Source organism: Tinamus guttatus, unplaced genomic scaffold (assembly GCF_059628265.1).
Source record: "Tinamus guttatus ecotype Peru unplaced genomic scaffold, ASM5962826v1 Tinamus_guttatus_pri_ptg000286l, whole genome shotgun sequence".
Classification (NCBI taxonomy): domain Eukaryota; kingdom Metazoa; phylum Chordata; class Aves; order Tinamiformes; family Tinamidae; genus Tinamus; species Tinamus guttatus.
Genome location: NW_028288820.1, coordinates 49951 through 77515, shown reverse-complemented (window position 1 = coordinate 77515; position 27565 = coordinate 49951). Strand labels below are relative to the sequence as shown.

The window sequence follows — 27565 nt, the reverse complement described above, 5'->3', positions numbered from 1 at the left end:
GAATCTACAAGAGTCTTGAGCTCTTGAATTTCTGCGTTATTTTTGTAGCCTTGAGTAGAGCAAATTTGCACCTGCTGGTGTTTAAACTTTAACGTATTAGCAGGAGGCTTTAGTGCACTGCCTCGAAAGAAATGAACACCCTTCGATAAAGTAAACGCGAGGCCGAAAGGGGAGATCCCCAGCATTTAACGCACTGTCCTATGTGTCCCCACTCCATCCAGATTCGCGGTGCGTTATTTGAGGGGCCGCAGAACAGACGAATTACCGCTTCATCCACCCCTCTTCCCCCAAGCACACTCTCACTTCCAAATTTGTGCTTCTCTTGGGCCACTTTAACCCTCTAGATGCCTTATTCTCCTGGACCTGGAGCAGTGCCCTGCACGGGGGGGATTAAGACGAGCGAGGGACACCTCAAATGCCCCCTTGGGGTTGCAGCCCCGCGGGTCACTCTCTTGCAGAATCTCCGCTCGCTTGGAGGGATCAGAAGCGACGAGTAAACTTTTAAAACACGAGGTCGAGCTCCGGCTGGCCTGGCTCCTTCTCTCCCTCTTTTACGGCCATTTCGAGCCCAGATTTCCACCCCCTCTTTCTGCCTCACCCGCACGCACTGGGGGCGCCCGGAGGAACTTAATCCAAATATCCAACTCACCGTCTGCGCGATCCCGTCTCAACAAAGTTCCTCTCTCGGAGCCGCCGCCGCGACCACCGTCCCCGCCGCGGCCCGGGGGGCGCCGGCGGCCGCGGGGCGGGGGGGGAGCCCAGGCCGCGCGCGCCCGCGCTGCGCGCCGCCAAGCGCAGCCTCCGCGGCCGCGCGCGCTCCCGCCCCGCGGCCCCGCGCGCCGCCCCCGCGGCAGGGCCCTGTCCCGGCCCAGTCCCCGGTGCCGGTGGTGCCGGCCCGGCGGCTCCGCGGCTTTTCGCGTGCTGCGCGGTTTGCTCGGGGCTACGCGGGGGGAGCGGGAGCGCTCCGTGTTGACAAGGGGCTCCAGCGGGCAGGGGGGAGACGCGGTTCGAGCAGCGCTCCCGCGCGTCGCGGGCTCTTAACGGGAGCTTTGCTCGGTCACTGAGAGCGATAGAAAGTATATGGGAATCAATATATAGACAGTGTGGAGGGCAGATAATGGATTCGAGTCAGTGAGTGTTATAATCTGCATTATGGGCTTCCTATTGTTTAGACTGAGCACAAATTTCCAAAGGGTGAAGTGTGTGTGAGGATTTTTTTTCCCTTCTTCTTTTTGGAGGGCTTTGTGTGTAAAGAGGGAAGGAGGGGTGGGGGGGTATTAAATCTTCCTGCTACAATTATCAGAGTACCCCCCCACACTCCCGCCAGCCCCATCTGATTTTAAAGGTAGTGCTTTCCCGGCGAAGCTAATGACTTTCATTTAATTGAACATGCCCTGATGTAGCGGATTGTTCTCGCAGCCCCGCGCCTTTGTTGCTTTTTGGGGGAAATAAAGCTAATCAAACCTTTTGTCACGGCCAAATTCTCCCTCAGGGTCTTCCAAACATTTGTTTGAATAATTCACCTCAAGAATTGAAAATACTAATTGATTTTAAAATGCTGGCCCGGAGGGACAGGGCGGTGGGGGAGTTTGGGGAAAGGCGGTGTGTGTGTGTGTGCGAGGAGGGCGGGAGCTTAGGGCTGGCGATGCACAGGCGAGGAGCAAACATCTACCTGCCCGGCAGCCGGGATTGGCCTCGCCTGCAGTGCGGACCCACCGCCCCATCTGCCGCCCCCCAACCAGCGAGCCGAGCGCGGATGCTGCGCGGGCCGGCGCGGCTGCTCCGCGCACCGGCAGGCGCGGAGTTAGGGGTGGGCTCGGCCGGGGCGGGGAGGGGGCCGCGGGTCCCCGTCGCCTCAGCCTCATTCAGGGAAGAATTTTGATGCGATTCATTAGAAGTAACGAGTTGACATAAGGTAAATCTACATCGAGGGGGCCTTTCTTTGAGTGCACGGGGAAGCTTCATTAACCATCGCTAACAAGGCGTGCAAATGCTCTGATTGGGCAGCTTTCTTGTAACGCCGGGGCCTTAGCAGGATGCCCACCTAATGAGGGTCACTACAAGAGACTGATAAAATATTCAAATTTCCCATCGCACCAGGAACTTTGTGTTAAAGGAGAAAGTTGCGGCAACTGTGTGGCTGTTTACCTCGGGAAGGCGCGCTCGGGGGAGAGGGCAGCCAGCCCCGACAGCTCCATCTCCCAGATAAGCCGAGGGCTCGTGGGTCACTCTCTCTCTCTCTCTCTCTCTCTTTTTTTTTTTCTTTCCCCTTCTCTCTCTCTCTCTGCGCGTTTGTTTGTTAAAGTCTTCGGCAGATTTCCCCTCATCTTCCCTCCTTCTCTCTCTTCTCTGGTTCTAATTATATTTTAATTTTCCTCGGGTTTAATGCGCTGATAAATAAAAACTTGTCTATGATGTCTAAAAAAAAAAAGAGGAATTATTACAGTCAGCCTGATGGTTTTAATGGCACGTCAATCATTTCAAAGTTGCTGGTTGCTGCGAATATGTCAGCCTCTGTACACATCACTACTACTTTCTTCACTGCCGCGTTTAGAGGCTGCCCCCTTCCCTCCCCCCGCAATTTGTTTCTCCAAGTTTTCATTGCTAGGTTGCGATTTCTAATTAGAGCTAAGTATTTCACTTAATATTTAATTTAGACGCCCAGCACATATATCATACCTAGATCAGTCAATCAAGTGTCCCTTGCTGATAATGCTACATCATTAAGAGTTGTGTTTAATTCAGGACCAAGCGACTGCGCGGCTGCTGCTGCGCCAGAGCAGGTAACTTGCGACTTTCGGAGCTGCGACCGAATCCAGGGAGGCGGCGGGGACGCGACCGACACCGAGCCCGGCGGCTGCGGGGCCGTCACCTCCTCGGGAAAGTTTGCGGCTTCTCAGCTCGACACCGCTCCGCGGAGGGGAGTCGGGCTCCTTCTCTCCCTCCTTGTAAAAAAAAATAATAAAAAATAAAAATAAAAACTCACGTTTCCCTCCTCCAGCCGCTGTGTTTACGTGGGGAGGGGGGAAAAAAGAGGGGAATACTAAAAGTTTAACCTAAGAGCTCTAACATTGTTTTGGACCAGTAATAAAATACCCCTTCAGCTTCTTAAATCAATCCAAACCGCTAAAGAAGAAAAAAATTCCCACCACTTTTCCCGCATATTTCTCAGCACAACCTGCACCGCGAGCACGGCACTGACAGGATTGAATTACGGGAGCCGAATGGGCCAGATCTTACATCCCCATCAAAAGCACATTCATTTATCCTGAGAAACCGTGACTGAGAAAAGAGAAGGAGAGAAGGAAAGAAAGAAAGAGAGGGAATAAATGAGAAGCAGATATATATATTTTAAGTCGGCAGCTGTACAAATTTGTGAGCTTTTGCCACCGACGAACGACAAGAAAACATTTATATCGTAATTAAAATATATATGTTTAAATGCTCGCACTGGGTTCTCCTTTACCTGCCCTCGCCTGTCCCTGTCTCCCCCCTTCGGCTCTGCCCGCGGTGCCGCCGCGTGTCCCGCTCGCCGGTTCCGCGCCCCGGCCCTGGCTGCGCCCCGGCCTCCCCCGATAAAAAAATAATCAGCCCTCGCCAGCGGCTTCGCCTGAGTCACTCCCGAGTCAGGATTAACGGGGCACTAACTAGGCAGCAGAAAATCGCAGCCTCCTGGGAGCTGCCATCAAAACAAGCAGCGAAATAAAAAGATCTTCCCTCCCTGCTTCCATTCCTCTCCCCGGAAAAAAAAAAAAAGTGTGCTCCAGGTTGGCGGCCGGGCACACACGCACCCGCGCAACTTCGCAGGGCTCCTTCAGAGAGCATTGTGGGCTTGCTTGGGGGGGGGGGGGTCCCTCTTTATTATTATTACTGCTATTATTATTATCTTTTTTTTTTTTTTTTGTATTATTTCTCCCCCTGCCCTGCAGAACCTGATATCGCCCTAGCAGCTAAAACAATGCACCATGTGAGACCAAGCACGAGTGACCGGGAGCGGAAGGCATTTTCTCACCGCGCGAAGGGGACCAGCAGCCAGGGGGGTCCCGCCTGCCCTGGCTGGGACCCCCCGAGCCCCACGCGCGACGTTGGGGGAGGGGAGGGACAGTGCTGCGCGGAGCTGCGCGGAGCTGCGCGGCCGAGGGAGCCTCCCCGCGGGACCTGAGCGCGCCGAGAAACAACTTACAGGATCCGGAAAGGATTTCGCCAGGCGAGAGGGCAGGGACTGCTGCCGCCGTCCTCCGCGCCCGGCTCCGCGCTGCGCGGCTGCTGCGCGGCGCCCGCCGGCTGCGCGCTCGGCGTTGGCCGCTCGCACTGACAGTTTGCAGCCAGCAGCTGCAGTCATTAAAAGCCATTTACACCCTGGCCTCGGCACACAAAGCTGGAGCGCCCGCAATTATCCGCCTGCACATTTGGGGACACGGGAGCGCGTCCCTCGCTGGCAGGCGGAGGGCAGCGCGCAGGCACCGAGCCGCGTCCGCGCGGCGCCCCCGGCCGCCCCCGGCGCCTTGTGGAGCGGGGCTTTGCGGTGCGCCCGGTATGAGGTGCTCGGCACCTCGGGGATTGGGTTTGCGGGGTGTTAGGAACGGGAGAACCGCACACACGCAGGGCGCCGAAATTCCCTGAAGGACGCGCGCGCGCGTGGAGGGAAACGTTTTGCGCAGAAAGGAGAGAAAAAGAGCGAGAAGGAGAGAAGGAGAGAAAGAGGGAAGAAAGAGAGAAGAGAGAGAGAAGGAGAGAAGGAAAGAGAGAAGGAGAGAAGGAGAGAAGGAAAGAGAGAAGGAGAGGAGAGAAGGAGAGAAAGAGGAGGAAAGAAGGAGAGAAGGAGAGAAAGAAGGAGAGAGAGAGGGAGAGGAGGAGAGAAAGAGGGAGGAAGGGAGCGAAAAAGAGAGAGAGAGAAAGAGAGAGAGACACAAAGAAGGAAAGAAGGAAGGAAAGAAGGAAGAAAGGGAAGAAATAAGGAAAGAGGGAAAGAAAGAATGAAAGAGAAGGAAAGAAAGAAGGAAAGAAAGAAGGAAAGAAGGAAAGAAAGAAGGAAAGAAAGATGCTCTGTCCATATGTTGAAGCTTTGCAAACTTCATCAGGAATCCTAATAGACCTATAAGGAAATGACTAGGGTATGATCGTCAGAGACATTTAAAAAAAAGTCCTTGTGGATTTGGTTCTCGAAATATACATTAGGGTAGTTTAATTTGCAGCTTGACGAAAAAAAATGGAATCAAATATTAGGAAACTCCCGCAGGAATTCCTCCACCCTCCCCTCTGTAATCCTTTACATAAAAGGAAAGGATTACAAAGAAAAAAAAAAGATTGTATGTGTGTGTGTATTAAAATCTTTGGCTAAACATATTGTTGTCCAATTAATACCTCCAAGTCGATTTGTATTGGGACTGAGCAGTCTCTTTCCCTCCTTAGCTGTGCAACGGGAAATACGAGCCAGGGAGGGAGGGAGGAAAAAAAAGTTTCTCCCAAGTCTGTTAACAGAAGTGTTTAAGCAGATCACTAAAAATTAAGAGGGCGAGCGGTTATTCCCATTAGGAATACGAAGCACTGTAGCACACCGATGACAGTTTAGTGGAAATCAGATGGCTGTGTAATACAGCGAGCTTCTTCCAGTCCAGCAGCTCTTCCAACTGGACCTATTCATCTGCCACTTGGAATTATTTCACGAGGAGCGCGCTGTGAAAGGATCGCCACCAGTTTGGAGCCCAGCTAAAGAACTTCTACCACCCATAGCAGTATTATTATTATCCTTCGGATAGGGCAAGTCACGCTATGTTTTCACATTTTAATTGTAATATCTCTCTGCCCCCCCCCCTCCCCTCCATTGATGTCTGAAAGTAGTTTGGGCTCCAAGCCTCACCCCTCGATCTCCATCGGAATGCAGAAAAGATCTTTAAAAAAGTTTTGAATTCCTCAATGATTTTTCTTCAAGAAAGGCGGCTTAGGATAATTATTTCAGCTTTATTGAGGGCAGATTAGTTGAAGTCTGGATGCTGCGTTTCAATACTCGTTGTACATGCCTTTACAATGTCGGTATTGTTTGCTACTGTGTGTGAACCTATTCAAAATATACACTTTTTAACACCAAGCAAAGTCCTGTCTAAATATACACAGTAAGTCTGGAAAGATGTCCATGACCCGTACAAATCTCTGTAAATCACACTTCCATAGCTACAGAAACTAAACAAAAGAGTTACTAGCTCAAGATGCTGATTAAATCTTCTTAAAAGCAACATAGCTAATAATAAATATAGTTGCGCGGCAGCGAGCTCAGGCGACCTCGCTGCTTCTGACGGAGGGATGGACCCCAAAAGACCCTCCTAGATTTTCTTGGCTCTCAAATAATTAAAATAAATAAATAAAACAAATAAAAATAGAAATGAATGAAAAAGAAACTGAGCGGAGGTTGGAGCTGCCGCCTCTCGCCCCCTTTGGCCCAGATGGCCGAGGAAGGGAGCGCGGGCCGGACCGGGACCAGGACGGGGCTGGAGTGAGACCCGCTCCGCAGCTCGCCGGGCTCGGAGGAGAGAAAGAGGCGCCGGGAGGTGAAGCGAGGGGGAGGAGAAGAGGCAGCGGGGGAGGAAAAACAGCGGCGAGGGGAAGCAGCCGGCGGAGGGAAGCGGAAGCGGCGCCGGGGCCGCGCGGTGCCCGCCCGGCCGCCCCGCGCAGCCCCGCGCAGCCCCGCGCAGCTCCGCGCTGCAGGTAGCTCCTTGCGGCGGGGACAGCGGGAGCCGGGGCGGGAGCAGCGGCCCGTTCCGCATGTGCTCGCTCTTGGGAGGGTCAGCGGCATGAGGATGGGTCTAATGATCTCATCTTTCCTTTCTTCCCCGGCACTATTAGTGCTCAGATAGGCAGAATGAAGTGAAACTACGTGCAAATCATGTGTAAATTGTCTCAGTTAGGAGCCCTTTATCCGGACGTGTATCCCAGCCTGGCCCATTTACTTTCCCCCCATATCTCCTTTAGCTTTAACGAGGCTCGTTAAGATCACAATAATATTCCACCCTCTAATTGCTCATCCCATTCAACAAATATGTGCACACTGCTTTTCGCATTATTTGATCCCTTATTTAGGAGGGGGTGTGGAGAGGGAAGGCGGTGGAGGGGTGGGGGGGAGAGACAGGGAGAAGGGGAAGTGCTGAGATTAGGAGTTGCAAAGATTAGGGAGAAAAAAAAAAAAAAAAAAAAAAACCCTTTCCACACCCCCCGCCCGCTTCCCTCCCCCCCGCGCTTTGGGGCGAAGTGGTAAAAACCTCCCTTACGTTCTCCGTGATGATTGGCAGGGCTGACAGTGATTGGCAGCGGGCGCCATGGCAACGCCACAACGACACGCAGGAGACCAATAGAAAAGCGAAACAAAATGTTTCGGCGCTGCACTCACCGTGGATTTAGGGGCGATATTATGAGGCTGTTGTCATTAGGGCGATTGCTGGCGCATCCCTGAATCCCGGCTCGGCGGCGGCGCGGGGCCGGGGGTGCGGGAGCGTGAGTGTGCGCGTGTCCGTGTGCGTGTGCAAGGCTGCGCGTGGGCCCCCGTGCCTCTATGTGGCTGCGCGTGTGGATGCGCGCGCGGTGCGTGTGCCCTTTCCTCCCTTCTTCCTCCCTTTCTTTCTTTTCTCCTTGACTCGTCTCCCCCTCTCCCCGGTCATCCCATGGTGTTCAGGTCCCCGCTCGAGCTCTATCCCACCCATTTCTTCCTGCCAAACTTCGCCGCCGACCCGCACCACCGCTCCCTCCTTCTCGCCAGCGGCGGCGGCAGCGGCAGCGGCTCGGGCTGCAGCCCCGGGGCCGGCGGCGGCGGCGGCGGCAGCTCCCGGGCGCCCCACGAAGAGTTGTCAATGTTTCAGCTGCCCACGCTCAACTTCTCCCCGGAGCAAGTAGCCAGCGTCTGCGAGACGCTGGAGGAGACCGGAGACATAGAGAGGCTCGGGAGGTTCCTCTGGTCGCTGCCGGTGGCGCCGGGGGCATGCGAGGCCATCAACAAGCACGAGTCCATCCTGCGGGCCCGGGCAGTGGTCGCCTTCCACACGGGCAACTTCCGAGACCTCTACCACATCCTGGAGAACCACAAATTCACCAAGGAGTCCCACGGCAAGTTGCAGGCCATGTGGCTCGAAGCGCACTACCAGGAGGCCGAGAAGCTAAGGGGTCGCCCGCTGGGGCCGGTTGATAAATACAGGGTGAGGAAGAAGTTTCCACTGCCCAGGACCATTTGGGATGGAGAGCAGAAGACGCACTGCTTCAAGGAGAGGACTCGCAGCCTCCTGAGGGAGTGGTACCTTCAGGACCCTTATCCCAACCCCAGCAAGAAAAGGGAACTGGCTCAGGCCACGGGGCTCACCCCCACGCAAGTAGGCAACTGGTTCAAAAACCGAAGGCAAAGAGACAGAGCCGCGGCGGCTAAGAACAGGTCAGTGCGGAGCGGCCGCCGAGCGCGACTTTGCCCTCTTCCTCCTCCTCCTCCTCTCCGTCAGGGCAGCCGGTGCCCGCGGGTTCCGCAGCCTCGCGGCGCTGCGGCGGCGCCGGGAGCGGCGCAAAGTTGCGCGGCCCGGCCCAAGCTCCGCGCGGTTCCCGCGGGGCTTCTCGGGCAGCTCGGTGCGTGTGTGTCCGTGCGCTCCGCGCTTGTGTGCGCAGAAGTTGCAGGGCCCGGGGCAAGCAGGTCAGCTCTCGCTCCCTCCCTTCCTTGCGCGGGCTGCCGCGGAGCCCGCAGCTGCCGCGGGTGCTGCGCGTTGCGCAGGGGATTGCGCGGCGCTGGCCGCGCGGGGAGGCGCAGGCAGCGTCTCCGCGGGGGCTGGAGTGTCCCTCGGGGACCGACCGCAGCCCCGTGCCCCGCAGGCCCGCGCGTCTCGGCGCGGAAAAGGGAGAGAAGCCGCTCGGAGATCGCGAATCGTCTTCTCCCGCGCCTGTCCCTCTGTTTACACCACATGGCGACCCGGCCCTGTGCTCGTGTGCTCCTTGTTCATTCACGTTTTTATGCTGGCCTTCATTTAGGTATCTCGGTGTTTTTATTTTATTTTGTCTTGGTTTGCGAGGTGAATATTTTTAATATTTTTTTTTCGCCCGCTCCGTAAAAGTTATTTTGCAATTGAACATGGGCCCTTAATACCGCTTGACTGACTGTTTAAATTTTAATTTTAAGTTTGGAAGCGCGTAAACAAAACTTACATTTATTTTTTTTTCTCCTTTTAAAGCCGTCTCCTTCATTCCTTCTAATTATGGCATTGATTTGGGATTCTGTAGGAGAAATGCAACCTGAAAGTGCCTCGTCATTTAATTTCCATTAAATGGAAAGCAGATCAGATTAGGACTGTAAATAAACAGAAGTTGCCCACGGATGCTTTTGTTGACTCAACGTTGTTGACAGCAGTTGAATGCACCCGGAATTGTAAATGGGGGAGAAATCAAAGACTCTGAAATTAGACAGCTAAAACAATGAGAAATGTAGAGTAAAAATGGCTACATTTTCCTAGTCGTTGTGGGTAGTGAAAGAGAAAATACCCCGTGGAGAATCAGTCGGGAGAGGAGTGTATTTTGATTCACAGCGGCAGTGTTAGGTGCTGTAGGCTGTGTCGGGCTGTTCAGTCCAGGACTTTTAGCCCCTTCTCCTAATCTTTGAATTACGCTCGCGCTCAGTTTTCGAGCTGAATGAACGGGTAGAGAGAAATAATCACAACAGGACAGCGAGAAGGAAAATTATTTATTGTCTCTTAAAAAAAAAAAAAGAAAAGAAAACACACCACTACAATATTCCTTAAATGCTGACAGTGAAAGGACGAACTCTTTAAAGCTGATTTTGCCTTTCACGCCTAAAAGGGACTTAAATTCAGCAGGAAAAAAATACTGTCATCCACATTATTATTATTATTTCGCCCGTAGCCTTGTGCCCTTGGCCGAGCAGCCTCCCCCCGTGCAGCCGCAGAGCCCGAGCTAAATCCCTGCGCACGGGAAAGCACGAGAGGGCACCGCGCAGCCTCGCCGCTCCTCTGCGCAGCCTTGCGCGGGCGCTGCGCGCTGCGGGGCTGCCGACCGCCGCCTTCCCGCCCGTGGGGCCGGCAGCTCCGCAGCGGGGCCGGGCGCTCCCGGGGAGTTGCGAGGCGTGGAGCCCCGTTTCCGCGGCCTCCGCGCGCGGCTGCGCGGGGTGCGCTCGGCTCGGCGGGGCGCTGCGCGGGATGGGGCGGGACGGCCTCGCCTCTGCGCGGCGGGAGGCTGCGCGGCGCTGCGCGGGCGCTGCGCGCTCTCAGCGGGGCTCTGCTCTGTTTTGTCTCCCGCCGCGCTGCAGGCTCCAGCACCAGGCCATAGGACAGAGCGGCATGCGGGCCCTGGCCGAGCCCGGCTGCCCGGCGCACAGCGCGGCCGAGTCCCCGTCCACGGCGGCCAGCCCGACCACGAGCGTCTCCAGCCTGACAGAACGAGCCGAGACGGGCACGTCCATCCTCTCGGTAACCTCCAGCGACTCGGAATGTGATGTATGATAGCGGAAACAAACAAACAAACAAAACAAACAAAACAAACAGCAAACCCAAGTCCTACCCCAGCCAGCCAAGCACCCTCTCCCCCCGACCCGAGCAGAACAAACCGAGGCAACCCAGGATGAGGACCCCCGCACGCACGCACGCACACACAGAGCCAGCAGGGCAGGCGAGGCCCGCGCCGAGCCCGCCAGCCGGGAGAGCGACCGAGCAGCCAGGGAGCAGAGCATCCGCCACCGCCACCGGCAGCCACCGCCACCGCCAAGAGATGGAGCTCAAACTTCAGCAGTCACAAACGCTGGTGCTGTTGCGGGGAGGGATGGAGGGAGGGGGATAATAATTATTATATATATATACAAAAAAGAAAAAAAAAGACAAAAAAAGACAAAAAAAAGGAAAAATAACCAAGCGAAAGTGACAATTGTATTCTTTTTAGGACAAGCACGATTTCTCCTTTGCGCTTTTCCATGGACGCATTTCACCCACTTGCATGATGATGATGATTAAATTTGTATCTGGGAAAAAATATTCTCTATAGTAAAGGAAAGCAAACAATCAAAACACAAGCTCCGATCGAATTTGTACAAAAAGCAAAAATAAAAAAAAAATTAAAGGAACTCCTTGAAGAGGGAAATAACAAATGTTTATCGCCTTTTTTGTTGGTCCTCTCTCTCTCTTTCTCTCTCCCCTTTCTCTCTGCTTTTTTTTTCTTTTTTCTTTTTTAAGTCCAAGTGATGGTCCAGCCAAGATGCAATTTTCTGTTTTTGTTTTCAGCAGACAATCATTTTATTCGTAAGCACCTTTTTTTCTACACTTCTGTCACTGCCTGTGTGGGTACTGGTTATAAATGTGGGAAAAGAATAGTTATGACTGTAACAGATTTTTATTTTTATTTCAAAATTTTATATGAATTATGTATATCTTAATGATGCGGTCATTTCCCCAGTTTGTAATATATGTGTAGAAATGCTTGTATATGATATTTGCTCTATTCTTTCTTTCTCTCCCCCCACCCCCCCTCCGCCTTTCTCCCTCCCAGCCTTTCTTTCTCTCTCTCTCCTTTTTATTTTCCTTGACTCGGTGTTCCTTGCACAAACTTAGCTGTCAAGATCTGACGTGCTAGGTTTTCAAAAGGGACCTCAGCGATAGAGAAAAAAAAAAAAAAAAAAAGCTTAGGGTGCAACTGTAGTTATCTTATGCAAAAGCTATTTTGAGTATTTCATAGCAGCTTTGGGGGGTCTCTTCTTAAACTCCACGTAGGACGCTTAAACTATTGTTTCCTTAACTGCGTGTTTATCTATATGTACAAACTTTCTAAATCAAATACAGTATTCCATTTTCTTATCTATTCCGCGGTGTCGTTGTGTTTGTCCGCTGCGGCGGCGCGCGCCCTGCCCCACGCACGCGGCCGCTCCGCGGGGCGCGCAGCTCCGCGCAGCGCAGCCAGGAGGGCTCGGGCCGACTCTCCGCGGCACGGGGGTGTCTCCGGGGAGAGCCCGAGACATTTCGGGGGTTGTTTTGTGGCTTTAAGTGAAAACAAAAACATAAACTCCTCGCCCTCGCCAGGCAGCGGCCCCTCCCCTCGGGCCCGCAGTTTATTGTAATGCTCTGAAAGGAGCCTTTATTTGCATGACTAGCAGTATTTCAGCATCTTTTTTTTTTGTTCTGGGTCTTTTTTTTTTTTTTCAGTTTCTTTCCTTTGCATTAAACTTTTGCTTTTGCCCTAGGCAGATTATTCAGCCGTGAATTGACGAGAGGTAAATTCTAAACTTGTTTTTACTTGTAAATACAATTTTGCAACTTGCCACGGTTTTGCGGGGGGGGAGGAACGTGCCTGGAATTTCTTGACCATTCGCAAACTAATTTGGACTTCCGATCTACCTTTGTGCTGCCGGGGCCCTCGCTCCCTTTCCCCGCCTCCCCTCAGCGCCCAAGTCCAGCCGAGGTTTGGGGAAGCCCGCGGGGCCGCCGGACCTTCCCCTTGCCTCCTGCCAGCCCCAGAAGCGACCTGGGCAGCAAAGAGAGCCCGTCTCAGGGGACCAAATCTCATCCGAGGTCACGAAGGATTTGCTAGAAAGAATACGCTGCAGTGCGTGAATATTCCCGTGCTTTTCTCGTTCTCCCCGCCGCAAGCCCGCGGGTAGGCGCGCAGTGAGCGCGGTAGGGAAGCGGGAAAGCGGCAGCGGCGGGGGCGGCCTCTCCCGTGCGGCCCCGCGGGGGTTTCGGCCCCGGGCGCGCTGACCCTCCGCGGGGACCAGCGCAGCGCCCGCCGCCCCTTCGGCTCCCGCGGGCGGCTTTGCGGCGCAGGCTCCGCTGCCTCCCCTTTCCCGGGCAGCCTCGGCGGGGTTGAGCTCCCCGCCCCGTCGGGAACACTCACGGGGAATGGGATTTAAGAGAAAAAAACGCACCGATGCCAAAACAGCCAAGGCATGAGTAAGGGGGGGGGGGGGAAATAGCAGCGCTCCTGCACATCGTCTGCATAGGAAAAAGGGCTTGTTCCTTTCCCCCTCCACCAGGCGTATTTCGTGCTCAGAGAGAGAAAAATTCCCAGGTGGGAATTAAAAGGTGCCTAAATGAGGACAACCCTTTCACGAGTCTGACTGGAGCTGGTGCTGCACTTTGCTCCCTTCGGCAGCGAAGGAGCAGAGGCCTTGCTGGAAGTGAGTGTGTGTGTGGGGACAATCCCAGTCCCTAGAGCCGTGTGTCTCCCACTGCCTCCACGCTTTTCGGTAGGCAGGACATCTTTCGTGGCAGTACGTTATTTTTAAGTGCAATATTTTTGCTCCTCGCTCGGAGGAGTGTCGTTATGAGGCTGCTTTATTTTTATCGGGACTGAATACCTCCAAAGATTCAAAGGCGTGAAAGTTGGTGTATTTCTTCTCTCTTTCCCCCCCACCCCTTCATTTCTGTGTCTCGAAGCTGCAGCTAGAAGGCGTCGAGAGGCCAGCAACAATTCCCCAGCGTTCAGCCCTCCTTGCTTAGGTAGCTGTGGATTTTTTACATCCACCCTTCCTCCTCCTCCCACCATTAAACCTTCCAGATATCGGGGATCATCCTTAGCCTCCCTCCCGCTGTGAGCAGCGATTGCGGCCGGGAGCTCCTGCTCCGCGCTGTCCCGTCCCCGCCGTCGAGCCGAGGTGCTGCGGCCTTTCCCCGGGGTGGTCTCGGGTGGTGAGCGCAGCCGGAGTCCCACGGGCCCGCAGGCTGCGCGAGTCGGAGCGCCGCGGCGTGCGTGGGGTGCGCGTAACGCTATGCTGGCCCCCGCAAGGCCTACGTGGGGCTGTTGCGGGATTTGCATTAAAAACCTGAATGGCTGAGGGAGGTGTAAATCTATGAAAATCTGCGCTTCAGCCTGCGCGCCCTCTGAGTGCGCCTGCCCCGGCAAGACAAGGGCCTACCGAGAGCAGCAACCTGGAGAGCTCGGCTCTTACCGTCCCCGGGCCGGTCTTTATTGACGGGCGCTCTCCAGCGCTAGTTTATTGCCCGCGACAAGCCTGACTCCTGATTAAGACGAAATTACTCGGAAGCCCAAGTGCGGCGGGTCGATGCTTCGGCGGAGGCCCCAGGCCACGAGGCAGCTGCGGCCGCGCAGCCTCCGCGGGAGCCCCGGTGGGCGCCGCGACGTCGGCGCGGAAGGGCGGCCGCCTCGGGGCCTTCCCGGCCCTCCCGTTTTGGGGGGCACCGGCCCCCAGGCTGCCCCCGGCTCTTTGTGCACGCCGGGCCCGGCGAGGCTTCCCCTAATCTACAGCCTCGTCCCCGCGATCAGTTACAGCGGCCTTTGAGAGGGACTCGAGCCCTGCCCTTAATTTTTAGCATAGCCCGGTGAGGTTACAGCCCCGGCCCAAAGCGAAAAGAAACGTGGACGTTGGTGCCCTAGTATTGCTCTGATTTCTTCGGTTAGCTGAGCACAACTTTCTATTCGTGTTTATTCATGCAGTTTCTTATTGAGCTCCACATCGCACTGGCCTGGATTCCACGTGTAGGGAGAGGATAGACAAACATTGCTTTTTTTTTTTTTTTTTTTTTTTTTTTTTTTTTTTTTTTTTTAATCCAGAGCACTCACACAGGCACACGGGCGTGCAGGCAAACACACGCACACGCGAGTTCAAAACGAGCTAGGCTCCCACGGCCTGCAGCAGCAGCCTCGCCTCTCTGTCCATAACCCTAAGACACAGAAGTTTGCAAATGGTTAAGAAAAATGGGGGGAATATGAACCAAAAACATCCCGTTGCAAAATGACGAGGGATGGAGAAAGAAAGGAGGCGAAGGAGGGAAGACCAAAAAAAGAGAGATTTGGGAGGCGGAGGGTTGGAGGGCGGGGAGAAGCACTGGGGATATTAGCGACGATCACGCTAAATATTCTGTTCTGGCACAGTAATAACAAAGGGCAGGGGCTGCAGGGACATAACTATGATTAAATGATGCTAAAGGGATTTGTGTTTCTGTGCCTTGTGGGAGGGACTTCAGTTATGACAGTTATGTTTTGTTTTCGGCACTGTTCTTTATTGCTATTATTTTTCTATTATTATTATTTTGTAGAAAAGTGTCTGCAGAGCAGTAGGTTTCAAAGTGATTCGGCACCTCGGGAACTGCAAGAGAAGAAAGATGCAAAAGGGTGCTGAAAGAATGAAGGTTAGACGGAAATGTCTGCAAGTGTGTGGCAGGAATCGCTTCGCTGAGATGCGGGTGAAATGGCAGGACCAGCTCTCCGTGGGGTGGGCAGGTCCTTTGCTGAACAGGTCTACAGAAAGAGGAAAACTACGCTGGAAGTCAGGATTTGCAATATGCAAAGGCACAGTGCGGCTGCCTTTAATTCCAGTCCTAGCTGTTAGAGGGAGGTTTAGCTCTACTGCAAATATTTGCTTTTTTGTCCCCATAGAAACATCATTAGGGGAAGTTCATTTAATAATAAGGTCAATTAAAGAGTTTTTTTTTTCCCGACGAGTAGAGGAAAAAAAAATGCTTTCCTACTGGAATAGCCTCTCCAGCAATATCTGGCTACCATGAAGTAACGTGTTCCCTGGGATACACCCTGATTCCCAAACTTGCCCGGCTCAGTGTGCGCACGCGTGAGCACCCGTGTCCCCACAGCCCGGGTGGCCGCACGTGGCTCGGGGCATATCCTGCACGCATACATGTCGGCACACTTATACACAGGCACATATACGTGCTTTCCCATCTAAAGATTAAAGTAGCCCTCGTAACATCTTGTAGAACACTAAATATCCCCCTTTAATATCTAAATGGGTCAGTAATACAGTTCAATAAAGCTGGAGGTGTCTGTATATTCTCTCTCTTCAGCCTGTGATAAAACATTCTTTAAGACTATTGGGATTTTACACTGTAATTCTATTAAATAGTAATTGAAGGGTCGCGAGAGGCTATGATACAGGATCAGCAGTGTGTAAGCCGTCCGTTTGAACTTTAATTTGGAATCATAGGCAGATGGGATCACGGCCTCTTTGTGGTGCTCGCAGATTTAAAACTAGCCAGCACATGGAGGGGAAAAAAAACCCTGCAATGCAGATTCATTCATTAAACATGAAAGGTTAGTGCAGGAGAGGATAAACGTTTAGACGTTTAGGTAAATACAGAACTGTTCTTTCTTCCTTTCACTTCCCTTCTACCGTAACCCCCAACTATCTCTGTTACTGATTTGCGATTGTTAATACTAATAACTTCCCTTTATACCACCGGTGGGGCCAAGTGCACCTACCTAAGCGATTTGCTCCTCCAGCAAACCCAGCCTACCCGGGATACTTCCTTCCACTTTCAGAGGGAGAACGTGGGAGAGTGGGAAAGGAGCCAACTTTGTTTGTTTGTTTGTTTATTAGCTCTTTCGCCGACTTTCCCTTGTCCCTCGTCTGACTGCTTTGAAAACTGGGTTCTTCCAAATGCTGGTGGTGCCAAGCCTTGGCATATTGCTGAGGGCATTGCAGAGAAAAAAAAATGAGCTTCTTTCATACACATACTTATATATGTGTATGTATATATGTATATATAGGTACAGATAGAAAGGGAAAAAGGCGGGGAGGAGACGACCATGTTATGAATTGATCTGCCTTAATGGGAACGTGAGCAATACACGCTGTTTTCTGCAGTGTTGCGTAGACCTCCTGTGCACAACCCAAGTAGTTTGTGTGTGTTTGTGTGAGTGTGTGTGAGGGTGTTTGTGTGTGTGTGTTCGTGCTGGTGAACTCTTAGGCCCGAGGACATTGTGTAGTTCCACCTTATCTGAAAACAAAAGACTTTGCAACTGCAGGAGTCATATCCGCTCCCCCTCCCCGCTCCCTTCCCCGGCTGTATCGTATTAAAAGGAGCTTTCATTGTTTATTTCTAAATATTTGTGAAGCAGACAGTGTGTGGGTTAACCTAATTAACACATCCATACTGTATATTAGTGGACCAAACGGAACGGCGAATTTCTAATGCGATGGCTGAACGTGATAGTCATTTCTGTGTTACGGGAGATTACAGCAACACTGGAGCATTTCCAGATTGTAGATGGTTTTAGATGTTGAATTTCCAGATGAGTATTTACCATCATAACTAATTTAAGACCATTATTAAATAGAAATTCTCAGCAGGGCTCTTTAATGATGGAACACGTTACTAATTACAGAGTTTACGCTCTGTTTTGGCTAAGCAGTCTAGAGGGATGGGATTGTGCTCTGCATGCAAAGCCAATATTACTAACGAGAAGGCATCATACCCCGAACATTTCAATCATATTATTAAAGAAAGCCACTTCCTGCCTTATCTACGCCAGGGCGTTGTGTTTACCAGGCTCGCAGCCCCTGTAAATAAATGGGCAGGAGGGGTCCGGTCTCACCAAAACCCCCCAAACAAACCACGCGCACTCACTCGCGCCCGCGCACACTCACGCGAGGCGCCTGTGCACAAGTGAGGGGTGAAGGCGGAGGGGTGAAAAGGGGGCTCAGGCCGGAGCCCGGGCACGGAGAGCTGCCCCCGAGGCAGCGCGACCCCCGACGGCGGCTCCGCGCCCCGGGCCCCGGCGACGCGAGGGGACGGGGCTGGTGGCTCCGGCTCCGCCGCTGAGGCCCCTTGTTGCCTTTGTCCCCCCGGGTCACTTTGCACGCGGTATGCTCTGCCCCAGCCATAGCTTTGGAAACATAAACGCTCGAAGATGGGAGGAAGACGGGAAGACCCGTCGTTTATTTACTCGTCTAGAGAGCGGGACACCTGGAATTACATTTAGTTTTACTGACAGTGGCAATTTTCTGTTTTCCACCCACTTCCCGGCCCACCACCCGCCCCTCCCAGGTTTCGAGGGCGCTGCTGCTCCCAGACCTGGTGCCCGCCGTGGTTTCGTTGCCCTTGAGAGGACGGCGGGCTGTACTCGGCCTGGTTTCATCCTCGCTATCCATTAATGGGTCTAGAGGATTAATAAGCACCAAAGACAGATTTGCAGTAACCGGCTATTAAAATTAATGGGAATTTTGTCCGAGTAAAAACTTTTGGGATTGGCTCGCTCACTCTATCTTTAAAAGGTGCAATGTCTATTTTCTTTACAGATATACTCAACAACACAGGAACAAATGTTCTCTCTATCCACACCACGTCTTTCCCGTTTCTCCCCAACGCGGCATTACAGAGTAGCAAAATCAAGGAGGTGCAAGAATACAGACCAATAGCCGGAGGCGGGAAAGGTTTCCCTCTCTCCCTCCCTTTTTAAAGAACCCTTTCATGCCATCCAAACAACAACCTGAACATAAAATCTTCGGATGGATTTGAGGGAAATTAAATTGTCTTCCCCTACTGTGTGCTTGCGAGCGAGTCAGGCTGTGTTAACTGTTCTAAATGGATTCTCTCGGTTTGTCTCCGTACGTGTTTTACTGTAGCATGTCTTGTTAAATAACACAGAATGTGGCATTTGGTGTAAATCTGGCCGCTGTTCTGCGGCCTTTCTGTTTCCCAGTGTCGAGGAACTTCGTCTCTCCTTTGTGCCTCTGCCTGTGTGTGTATGTATGTGTGTGCATACGTACGTGTGTGTGTATTTGAGTGTCTGTGTGTGTATCCGCACGTGTGTGTGTTCTTGCTCCTAACCCGTTTGCAGCAAGCGGAGCCGCCGCGCAGTTTGAGAGTGTTTTGGCCCGGGACCAGGGGGCTCCTCAGCCCTCTAGGCAAAGCCTAGCAGAGGACAAATCCTTCACCCACCCTGCGGCAGGTGGGCTGGGACCCACCGTCCCTTCCTGCGCGCTCCCTTCGAAAGCGGCTAGCATTCCGCTCCATTCTTAGGCGTGGGGAGGGCAAAAATGCAGACCTAACTGAATTTGACCGCCTGGCTAAGGGGCTCATTTCCCTAGATAAAGCCTGTTTCTCGGTAGGGCCGCGACCGAGCCGCGGGGCCGGGTGGGCTCCTCCCGCAGACGCGAGCCCGTCGAGCAGCCCCCGGCCGCGCCGTCGAGCGCAGCCCCCTCTGCTGGGGTCCCGCCGGAGCGTCTAGAACCCCCCCGAGCCGTCGGAAGGAACCTGCGGTGCCAGGACAGGGTCCCTGCAGAGCCCACGGGGAGCCCTCCCGGGCCCGCACTGCGGCCGGGCCGCCGGCCCGACGGGAAGGGCCTCGGCGGCTGCACCGAGCGGGCGGCACACGGGCCCTCGGGGCGGCGGCTCCCGGGGTGGGCAGTGGGGCCCGGCCCCACGGAGGGCACCGTGGGCGCAGGACTCAGAGCCGCGGCCTGCCAGAGCGCGGGGGGAGCGGAGCGGGCCGGACCCGGCTGCCCGCGGTGCCGCCGTGTGGCCCGGCCCGGCCCGGCCCGGTCCGGCGCGCTCGCCGCCGCCACCTCCGCGGAGCGGGGCGCGCTCGGGAAGCGGCTCGTTCTGTAAATAATCTTTGACGTCCCCACAAAGACGCCCTTCGAGGGGAGTTTATTAGCACGGAGCCATTAAAACAGATGTCATGTTAGCTTCCCCCTGACATTTGGGTGACACATCCCTCCCAATGAATTGCTAATTGTCCTCGCCGCGCTCAGTAAACATCCCGCTCCATTGTCTGCGCTCAAGAGAGTTTCTGCCGCAGAATAAGGTCCTTTGCAGGAGACCCCAGCCGCATTCGCCGCTGCCGCCTCCCGGCGCCCCCCGCCTCCTCCGGGCCCCGAGCGCTGCCCTCTGCCCCGCACCTCGCGGCCGGCGGGACCCGCCGCCCCCGGCCCGTGCTCGGCCGCCTGGGCCCCTCCCGCCGCAGGAGCCTCCCCCGCTTCCCGCCCTCCCCGCCGTGGAAACCCGGCTGCCCCGCGCTGCCCCCTGCTCCGTCTCTGCCCACCACCACCATTTGTTTTTTAATTTCATAACACTCTTCTCCGAGTCCTCAAAAATGTTTATTTTGCCTCGAACAAAAGGTGTTTGTGTCGGGGTGGGGCCTTGGGGGTGCTGCCACTTTCCATCAAAGTACAGGCATGGCAGTGACATATGTCATTTTTTTTTTCTATTTTTTTTCCCTGTAGATTTCGGATGTGCAAAGTAGAGGTGTGCAACGCCGAGCTTCTCCTCCTCATCCACTGGTGGAGGTACTTGGAGGAAAGTGGAAAGTGATGAGAGGCTTTGCAGGGATGAGACAAAACAGCCCTAAAAAAGAGCTGTTGCAGCCCAGTGACTCGCTGTTTTCGCCTTACCTATGTATATAGGGTTTCGTATCCATATCCGCTGTCTGTAGATTGATACATAATCTTTCACCCAGGTTAATTCTCAATAGATACAGAGATAACTAATCCCCCCAGCTAGAGAGACGCGGGGAGATTAAGTGAGGGGAATTCATCTATACACACATGCATATATGCACATAAAGACATATGCAAAGTGATTTCACTGGGTTTCTTATATGGGCGTACACAGAGGCAAATAGAACCAGAGCCAGATCTCTAGTCTAGCAGATGGGGAAATACTCTGCGCGCACGTTTTACTCGCCTATTAAAGGATACCTGGCATTTTAGATTTTGTGTTGTACTCATTTCCCCCTCCTTTACCACAACGTATCCGACTTAGCCGAAAGCACATACACGCTTCCTTTAGAGAGGAAATTACAGAAAGAGAGGGGTGAAATAAAAATAAATAAATTAAAGAGGTAGATTTGGAGTCCTTCAGAGAAACAAAACAGCCCTTGAAATAATTTAGCTGCTGAATGGAGAGATCTATTTGGCGCAAGCCGGGACATTATTTTGGTTCCCCAGAAGCGGTACCCGCTCTCGCACCGCCGCCACTTGCAGCGGGAGTTACCTGCACTTGGGGGTCCGCTTTGTCTGCTCGCTGCACGTCCGTGCTCGGTGGCTCGCAGTGGCCAAAGGGCAACGGCCTCGGCTCCCTGCTCAGCCTCTCCCCGAGGCTCCCCGGCCGCCGCCCGCTCCGCAGCCCCACGGGCAGGGGGCTCAGCCCCACGGCGCCCAGCGGCGGCTCGGGGTTACACGGGCTAAGTTTGGTCCGCGCTGCTCAAGCAGGGGGCTGCGCAGAATATGAAACACCGTGGGACTGTCCTCGGCGAGCAGCAGCCACCGCCACCCCAGCGGCCACGAGGTGGTCGCGGGGACCCCTCTCCCGCGCCGGGCTTGGGAGGCCGCGGAGCTCCCGGACCGGAGAAGTGCCACCTGCGGCCCCCCGGGGTCCTGCCCGTCCCCTCTGCCCTGCACTTGCTCTGCCGTGAGCCCTGATGTGCACGAGGAGGGGCCTGGGGGAGTTAGCTGAGCGCGGTCTCCTCTCCGGAAAGGGGCGCATCCACCGTGCTCCTGCCCGGCCGGGGACCAGGGATTCTCATTGACTGCAAACAGATTCTCTCTCTCTTTCTCTCTCTCTGTCTCTCTTTTTTTTTTTTTTTTTTTTTTTTTTTTGGTGGTGGTGTTCAAAAATTGTGTCTGAATTTGGGTACGAGGAGAAACGCAGCTCACACTCCTTTGCCAATATTTTTCCTTTCGGCTATTATCTTTGTCTTATATTAGTGCACTTTTAAAGTGTGTCTATTATTATTATTATTATTATTATTATTATTATTATTATTATTAAATTTCTATTCGCAGGTCCTGAGCAAATAGAACCCCACTCCAGACTCCTTCAGCTCCAGAGCGGAATCCGCCGCGGGTGCGAATAAGTCAGTCTCTCCCTGCGGGAATTACCTTGCAGGGAAGGGGAGGCAGCCGCGGCTGGTGCATTGGGAAGCCTGGGTGAGCTGCATCGCTCAGCCCGCCGCGTACTGCCCCCCGCAACACGCTAGCCCTGCACCGCCAGAGGAAAGTCCGCAGGAAAATGCAGGAGGGAACCCAACAACCTTTTCCCTCCGTGAGGAAAAGGAAAAATCACCCCCAAACCTTTAGCACTAAAATAAAACGTCAAGTAAACCACGAAACTATTAGTAATCAATACTGCTCTGGGACCAGTCTGTCCCTGCCTGGCTGCATGCGGCTCCCAGGGCTGCAAGTACTTATGATTACATAGAGTAGGAGGGTCATTTTCTAACAAGGGTGCTCACTGTATCTGAGCTCCAAATTATCCAGAGAGGACAGATGGCCCTTCTGATCTTATAATGAGAGCAGGGAGTGATTATCAGTCTGAACCAAAAAATGATGCTCTGCTGACATATTTTCACAGTTCTGAAATCTGTGCTTGCACTTATGCCTCGCTTCATATCCCTCTTCGTTTAATTTAGGCATCGTTTGGGATTTTGGAGAGCTGTGTGAAATCCGTTTATTTATCTCTCTGTCTCTGTTCCCCCCTCCCGTCTCCATGTATCTATCTAGGACATGTGTATAGACACAAAACAAAGGAAAGCAAAAGGTCACTTCACAGGAACTCTTAAGCCAAATCACGCTTGGCAAAATATTTATATATAAATATATGTGCCAATAATTAGGAAGCCCAGCTGCCTCCCGGATGCTTAGATTTTATGCTTGTTTTTTGGCAGTTTTCTATAGCTGTTGCATTCCATCTTCTTAATTATTGCAATACATCGTGAGTCACTCCAGACTCGAGCTGCATTTGAAAAAAGGATTTTTCATACTTGTGTATACACATGCTTGCTTTTCATTCTAGTCTAACTTTTTTTTTTTTTTTTTTTTTTTTTTTTTGTGTCAGAAGGGTCTTAGCACCCTGCTTGTGGAGCAGAAATACAAACATGATGGCCCCGCAAATGCGAAGGGAAATATGTATATTTTTTCACTTAAGGATTACCGCGACTTTTTATCCTAATAGCAGCGTTAGTTCGCTCCTACTTAGCACAGAAAGAATGACATAGAAGGAAGGCCGGGGAAATTCCCAAAACAGCTCTGGAGCTCGAGAGGAATTGGGTCCCCATGCCTCCGCTTGAGCCCCGCGGAGGTGAGCCTGCAATCGCGAACAAGTTCGGTCAGTACAAACAAATTAAACCGGGAAAACGTTCGGTGGTTACACAGTCGTTTCACTCTCTTATTTACACTGTAATATTGCATTACCCTCTAATTGTCACATATACTTTCTTCTCTCCAAATATGAAAGACAAATATTGAAGCCATTTGAAGGCGCAGCCCTTATCGGCCCGACGGGGCGGGCAGCGCGCGATCCGCGTGTTCGTGCTGCCATCTACTGCTCAGACACCTCCAGCCGCCAAACTTCCCTTTTCCCGTCTCCTTGCACAGGAAAGGAGGAAAGCTCCACGGCAAACAAACGGGCCAGAAGATGGCTAGGAAGCGCCTGGATAAGGTCGCCGGCAGCACTGCGAGCTCGCCATCCTTTCCACCCCCGCCTGGCCTCCACCACCAAAGATCGGCCGTGTGCTTCAGTGTGCGGGAAGGCTTTCTCTGCAGTACTAGGGCTGTTCTCGTAGCAGAAGTGTTTTTCCATCTTACACCCCTGTGTGTTTGTTTTTAAGTCACTACTGATTTGGAATAATGACACCGTGTAGTAATTCTGCCCCATGAAACACACAGCACGTATTCCAGCAGCTTCTTAAACAAGGTGTGCTAGGAGAAATGGAGAGAGAGATACTTAATGTTCCTACCTGTATGTCGTCTGGGATAGATCCATGGAGTAACAGGTTAACTTTATTGAGTCTTGAGCAAACAGGGAGGTACTGAGTCTCCCAGGTCCCTGAGATCATTGCAGGTAAGACCCCACACACCTACATGGCCAATACTCAGCACATAATATTCACCTGAGGGCATGGAGCAGCTTTGGTATTCAAGCCCAGCAAGTACCTCAAGTTAAGGATCCCTGGTCAGAGCTCACCTGCAAGCATTGATGTGTCTTCGTAAAAATTGCTGCCACCTTCCTGTTCTCCTGGGTTGTGGGCGAATTTGGGCTTGATCTTTAGTCTCAACTAAGGAGGGTATAGTCACAGTTTACTGTGAAAAATACCTTTTATTGTGTGAGAAAAATCTAATCTATAGAAAGATTAGGGTTTTTTGGGCCGACCTGGGCCGATCTCCAGGTTGAGAGTGCCAGCTGAACAGTCTGCTTGTCTGCTGCACAGTGATTTACCCAAGTCCTGATTCCTTTAATTCCTTATGGTTTATCTTTGGGGATAAGTTTTTGGGGTAGTCTTTCTGAGATGCCTTACCTCTTCTTGTAATTCTGTTTGACTGTTTTAAACAAATCCCGTCTCTGTGTACTGGCTCCTGTCGTCTTCAGCACCACGTATCTCCATTTAACTGAACTGAAGAACCAGAATGTGAAAATCCTGCTCTGGGAGGACATCAGCAAAGTACATGCTGCCACACGCTGAGCTGGGATCACCTGTGCCTTATTCCAAAGAGCCAAAGCTGAAGAACGTGGTCTCCATGCAAGAAAACTGGGCCTTGGAGAGGAAATACTCTGTCTAATACAACACAGCTAGTTGAGGAACAAAGCTCCAGCCTCTCAGTTCCTATTTGGCCTTGATTTTGTGGCTATTCAAGAGAGTAACATTGTCCTTTATGTGCTGTAGGTCTCTTTAGGGATATTTAAAGACTTGTAATTCATATTTTTCATTTTTTTTAAGGTATTTATGAAATGTCATGAAACCTGCCTGTGCTGGTGAAATGCCTCTGTTTATGCACACTCCATCCATTTTGACAAATAACTTCAGAGACATGGGCAGAGGAGTGCTGCGATGCATGGTGCTGAAGAAGGCCTTAATGAATTGGCAGAGAAAGGTTGTCCTTTTCTCCAAAAAACTCTGAACACTTCTCTAACCTTACTTGTTACTTTTGTTTTATAGATATATGTTTAAGCAAGCTGATGCTAGTTATACCTGTAGGAAGCAGCTGCAACAGCTATTGGCTCTTAAAAGTGACTTTGGTCTAAGTAGCCACCCTGGGAAGATACCTGACATGCTTTTCTTTTATTGCTGGTAGTTTGAGTGTGAATCGAGTCAACATAGATTCTCTTTTGGCATATTTGAACAACATAATCACATAAAGAGAACGCCATATTTAAAAGTATTAAGTGGGACCATCAAAAATCAGTGACTCATACTTGTTGGGCATACTGTTTTGCTCGTGTAATATATACTTGCCTGCTGTAACACCTGATTTTTTTTTAATCCAATAAGTGCTTTCACATACAAAATGCTCTAATGTCTTATGATATAGCTCTGTAGTGCAGTGTAAACTAGCTGCATGCATTTAGTTTGCATGTTTTTCGAAAATACCTGTGCCTCATAGGTTGAACAGATGGCCATAGAAAATGTTATATGATATCTCTGGTTAAATGCCTCTCTGCATAGTTATTTTTGGGCAGTAAGCATATGATCATATGGGTCTTCTATGCTTGAGATGCAGGCGTAGTCTCTGGACAGAAAACACAGCTGAGGCAATTTCTCAGCTTGAGTTGGGGTGGATGTGAAAGGCTTGTGTCATTTTACAATTACATATCTGAATGATTCAGAAATCATGGCAGTGGGATTTGTAGTGAGACAGCTAGCTAGCTTTTATTAAATAGGAGATTATTTTTATTTAAGAGGATGATCCAGAACCTTGTATAAGTGAAGACATTTTGAAGGATTCTGGCAAGTCTGATGGAAAAAAAAATATTGTTGTCTTAAGTAATGTTCAGCATATAATGCTGTGAAACATAAGAAGCCTGAACATCTTGCTTCATAACTAGTTCATGGTAAAACTTTCTTTTTTCTTTTTTTCTCCCCAGAGATAGTTTGCAGTACTTTTTGTACTAACATATAAGTGGTATTTTAAGCCAATTGATGCTTACTGTGGAAATACTAACATTATAATCTTTTCTGTCAAGATAAGAAAAAGACAAATCTTTGAATTTTTAGATGCTCAGAAATATCTACATGACCACATCCCATCTCAGTAAGGCTGGAACACTCCATGCTGCTAGGGCTTTTTTTCACTTAATATTTTGAAGTATTCTATTCTATTAATCCAAACAAAACCAAAGGAAAGCACTTCAAACATTTAGAAAAGAAATGTTCCAAAGATTTTTCTTTGTAAATTTCTGCAACCATTTTTGAAATTGACATTTAAAACACTTTTTTTTTTTTAACCTGCTCTAATTGCCAGATAATAAAGTGGTGGATAGAAGAATAGGAAACTGATTGTTCTACAAAATAATAAATTGCACTGAAACTGATCACTGTTAATATGATTTATGTGCTAAAATATGTGTATATATTGTGAAGCTTTTATCTAATCTAAATAGTATTCAGAAAAGGATTACTGAGATCTTAAGAACTCTAAGTAACATACTATCTAAACTGAAACTTCCCACAATCAGATAAAGCACAATGGAATCAATAGGATTTATTTTTCTTATTAGTTTGCCTCAAAAAGAGGAAAAAAATACACTGTTTGCCATTTAATAATGATCTTAAGTCTTTAAAGTTGTCATGAACTTAGGTAAAAGGAAAAACTTTGCTGTGCACCTTCACATGTAACCTGCAAAACCTACTGAACACCTACTTGGGAACTACTCGGGCTATCTGCACAGATGTGACTGATGTAGTCCTGAGCCGACAGTCTCATTCTGCAGAAGATGTTTTTACACAGTGCAGTGCATGCGAAAGCATCAACCGTTCAGGAATCAGGTCTCTAAATCCCTTGCAGAGCTATGTACCTCGATGTGTAGTTCCTCAAGTGCTCGAAAACTGTCTCTTTTCTCTAATTTGTATTCAGAGGACTTTAAATATTTTTCAGTCCATTCACCTGAAGAATATCTGGTGAACTACCTACTTCTCTGTTTTTTTTTTTTTTTTTTTTTTCGTGCTTGTACCAATGGGAAGCATAAAATTAAGCCTTGGTCTCATAAGGGACCAAAGCATATCTGTGCTAAATTTGATGCTGCAGACTGGAAAGATGGATTCTGAATGAATGCCAGTCTAGTCTCTGATATGCACTTTTAGAAAATGCTCCATGGACCATCTTCCCTTCAAATATATTAAAGTGACATCTTTTCTGGCCCCTATTGGCTGCTGGTTTGGCTAGTCTTGTCTTAGCAGCAATCATAAGTGGTGTAGGAAATATTGTGCATTTTAGAACTGAAGCTTTGACATGATACAAGTTAGACCTTGTTGAGCAATCTTGATGATCCAGTGTTTTATGGCTTTCAAATGTTCTTGCTGCAGCATAAAGGTCCATAAATATTTAGAATAGACAGTCTATGGTCTATTTAAGCCCATTTTATGTAGCATTACTTTTCTTTACTGAATTTTATTATTCCACATGTGAGTGCATCATTTTATTCTCCAACGGGAAACACTCTTATTTTTTGTCTATTAAGCTCCTTGTATCAAGAAACATTCAAGTTCATCAGAAGATGAATTCTATTTTTAACATTTCCATAAACTGCAAGATATCAACAAAGATTAGTTGAAGATAAATAAAGAAATAATCTATGACAGCATCTAGAGTGATTTCCAGAATTTTAAATACTTGTTAAAGGCTTTGCTGTATTTCACTTCAATAAACATCATGCTCCAGTTACTACTTGAAACCATAGGGGCATTATCCTGTGCAGCACTTATCAATATTTTAACATGTGAAAGTCAAATGATGTTGAAACATTGAACTATATTTCCATCTGTGCAAGCTAAAATGGTACAAATGCATTCTGTGTAATGGAATACTACATCCCCAGTTACTTTCTTACAAGTGATACCTGATTCCTCTTATTTTCTGTAGATG

The 27565-nt window shown here is 50.8% G+C and overlaps 1 protein-coding gene across 2 annotated transcripts; it reads left to right on the top strand.

The window, feature by feature from the left end:
• Positions 1-7335: 7335 nt before the first annotated feature.
• Positions 7336-11467, top strand: SIX3 (SIX homeobox 3). Of its 2 annotated transcripts, XM_088527398.1 has the most exons (3): positions 7336-8410; positions 10280-10466; positions 10906-11467. In XM_088527398.1, the coding sequence occupies exons 1-3, from the start codon at positions 7653-7655 to the stop codon at positions 11005-11007; spliced, it is 1047 nt and encodes a 348-aa protein (XP_088383524.1). In that variant the 5' UTR covers positions 7336-7652; the 3' UTR covers positions 11008-11467. The 2 variants fall into 2 exon arrangements, with proteins under 2 accessions (XP_088383524.1, XP_088383523.1); XM_088527397.1 differs by having other exon boundaries at positions 7344-8410; positions 10280-11467.
• The last annotated feature ends 16098 nt before the right edge of the window (positions 11468-27565 follow it).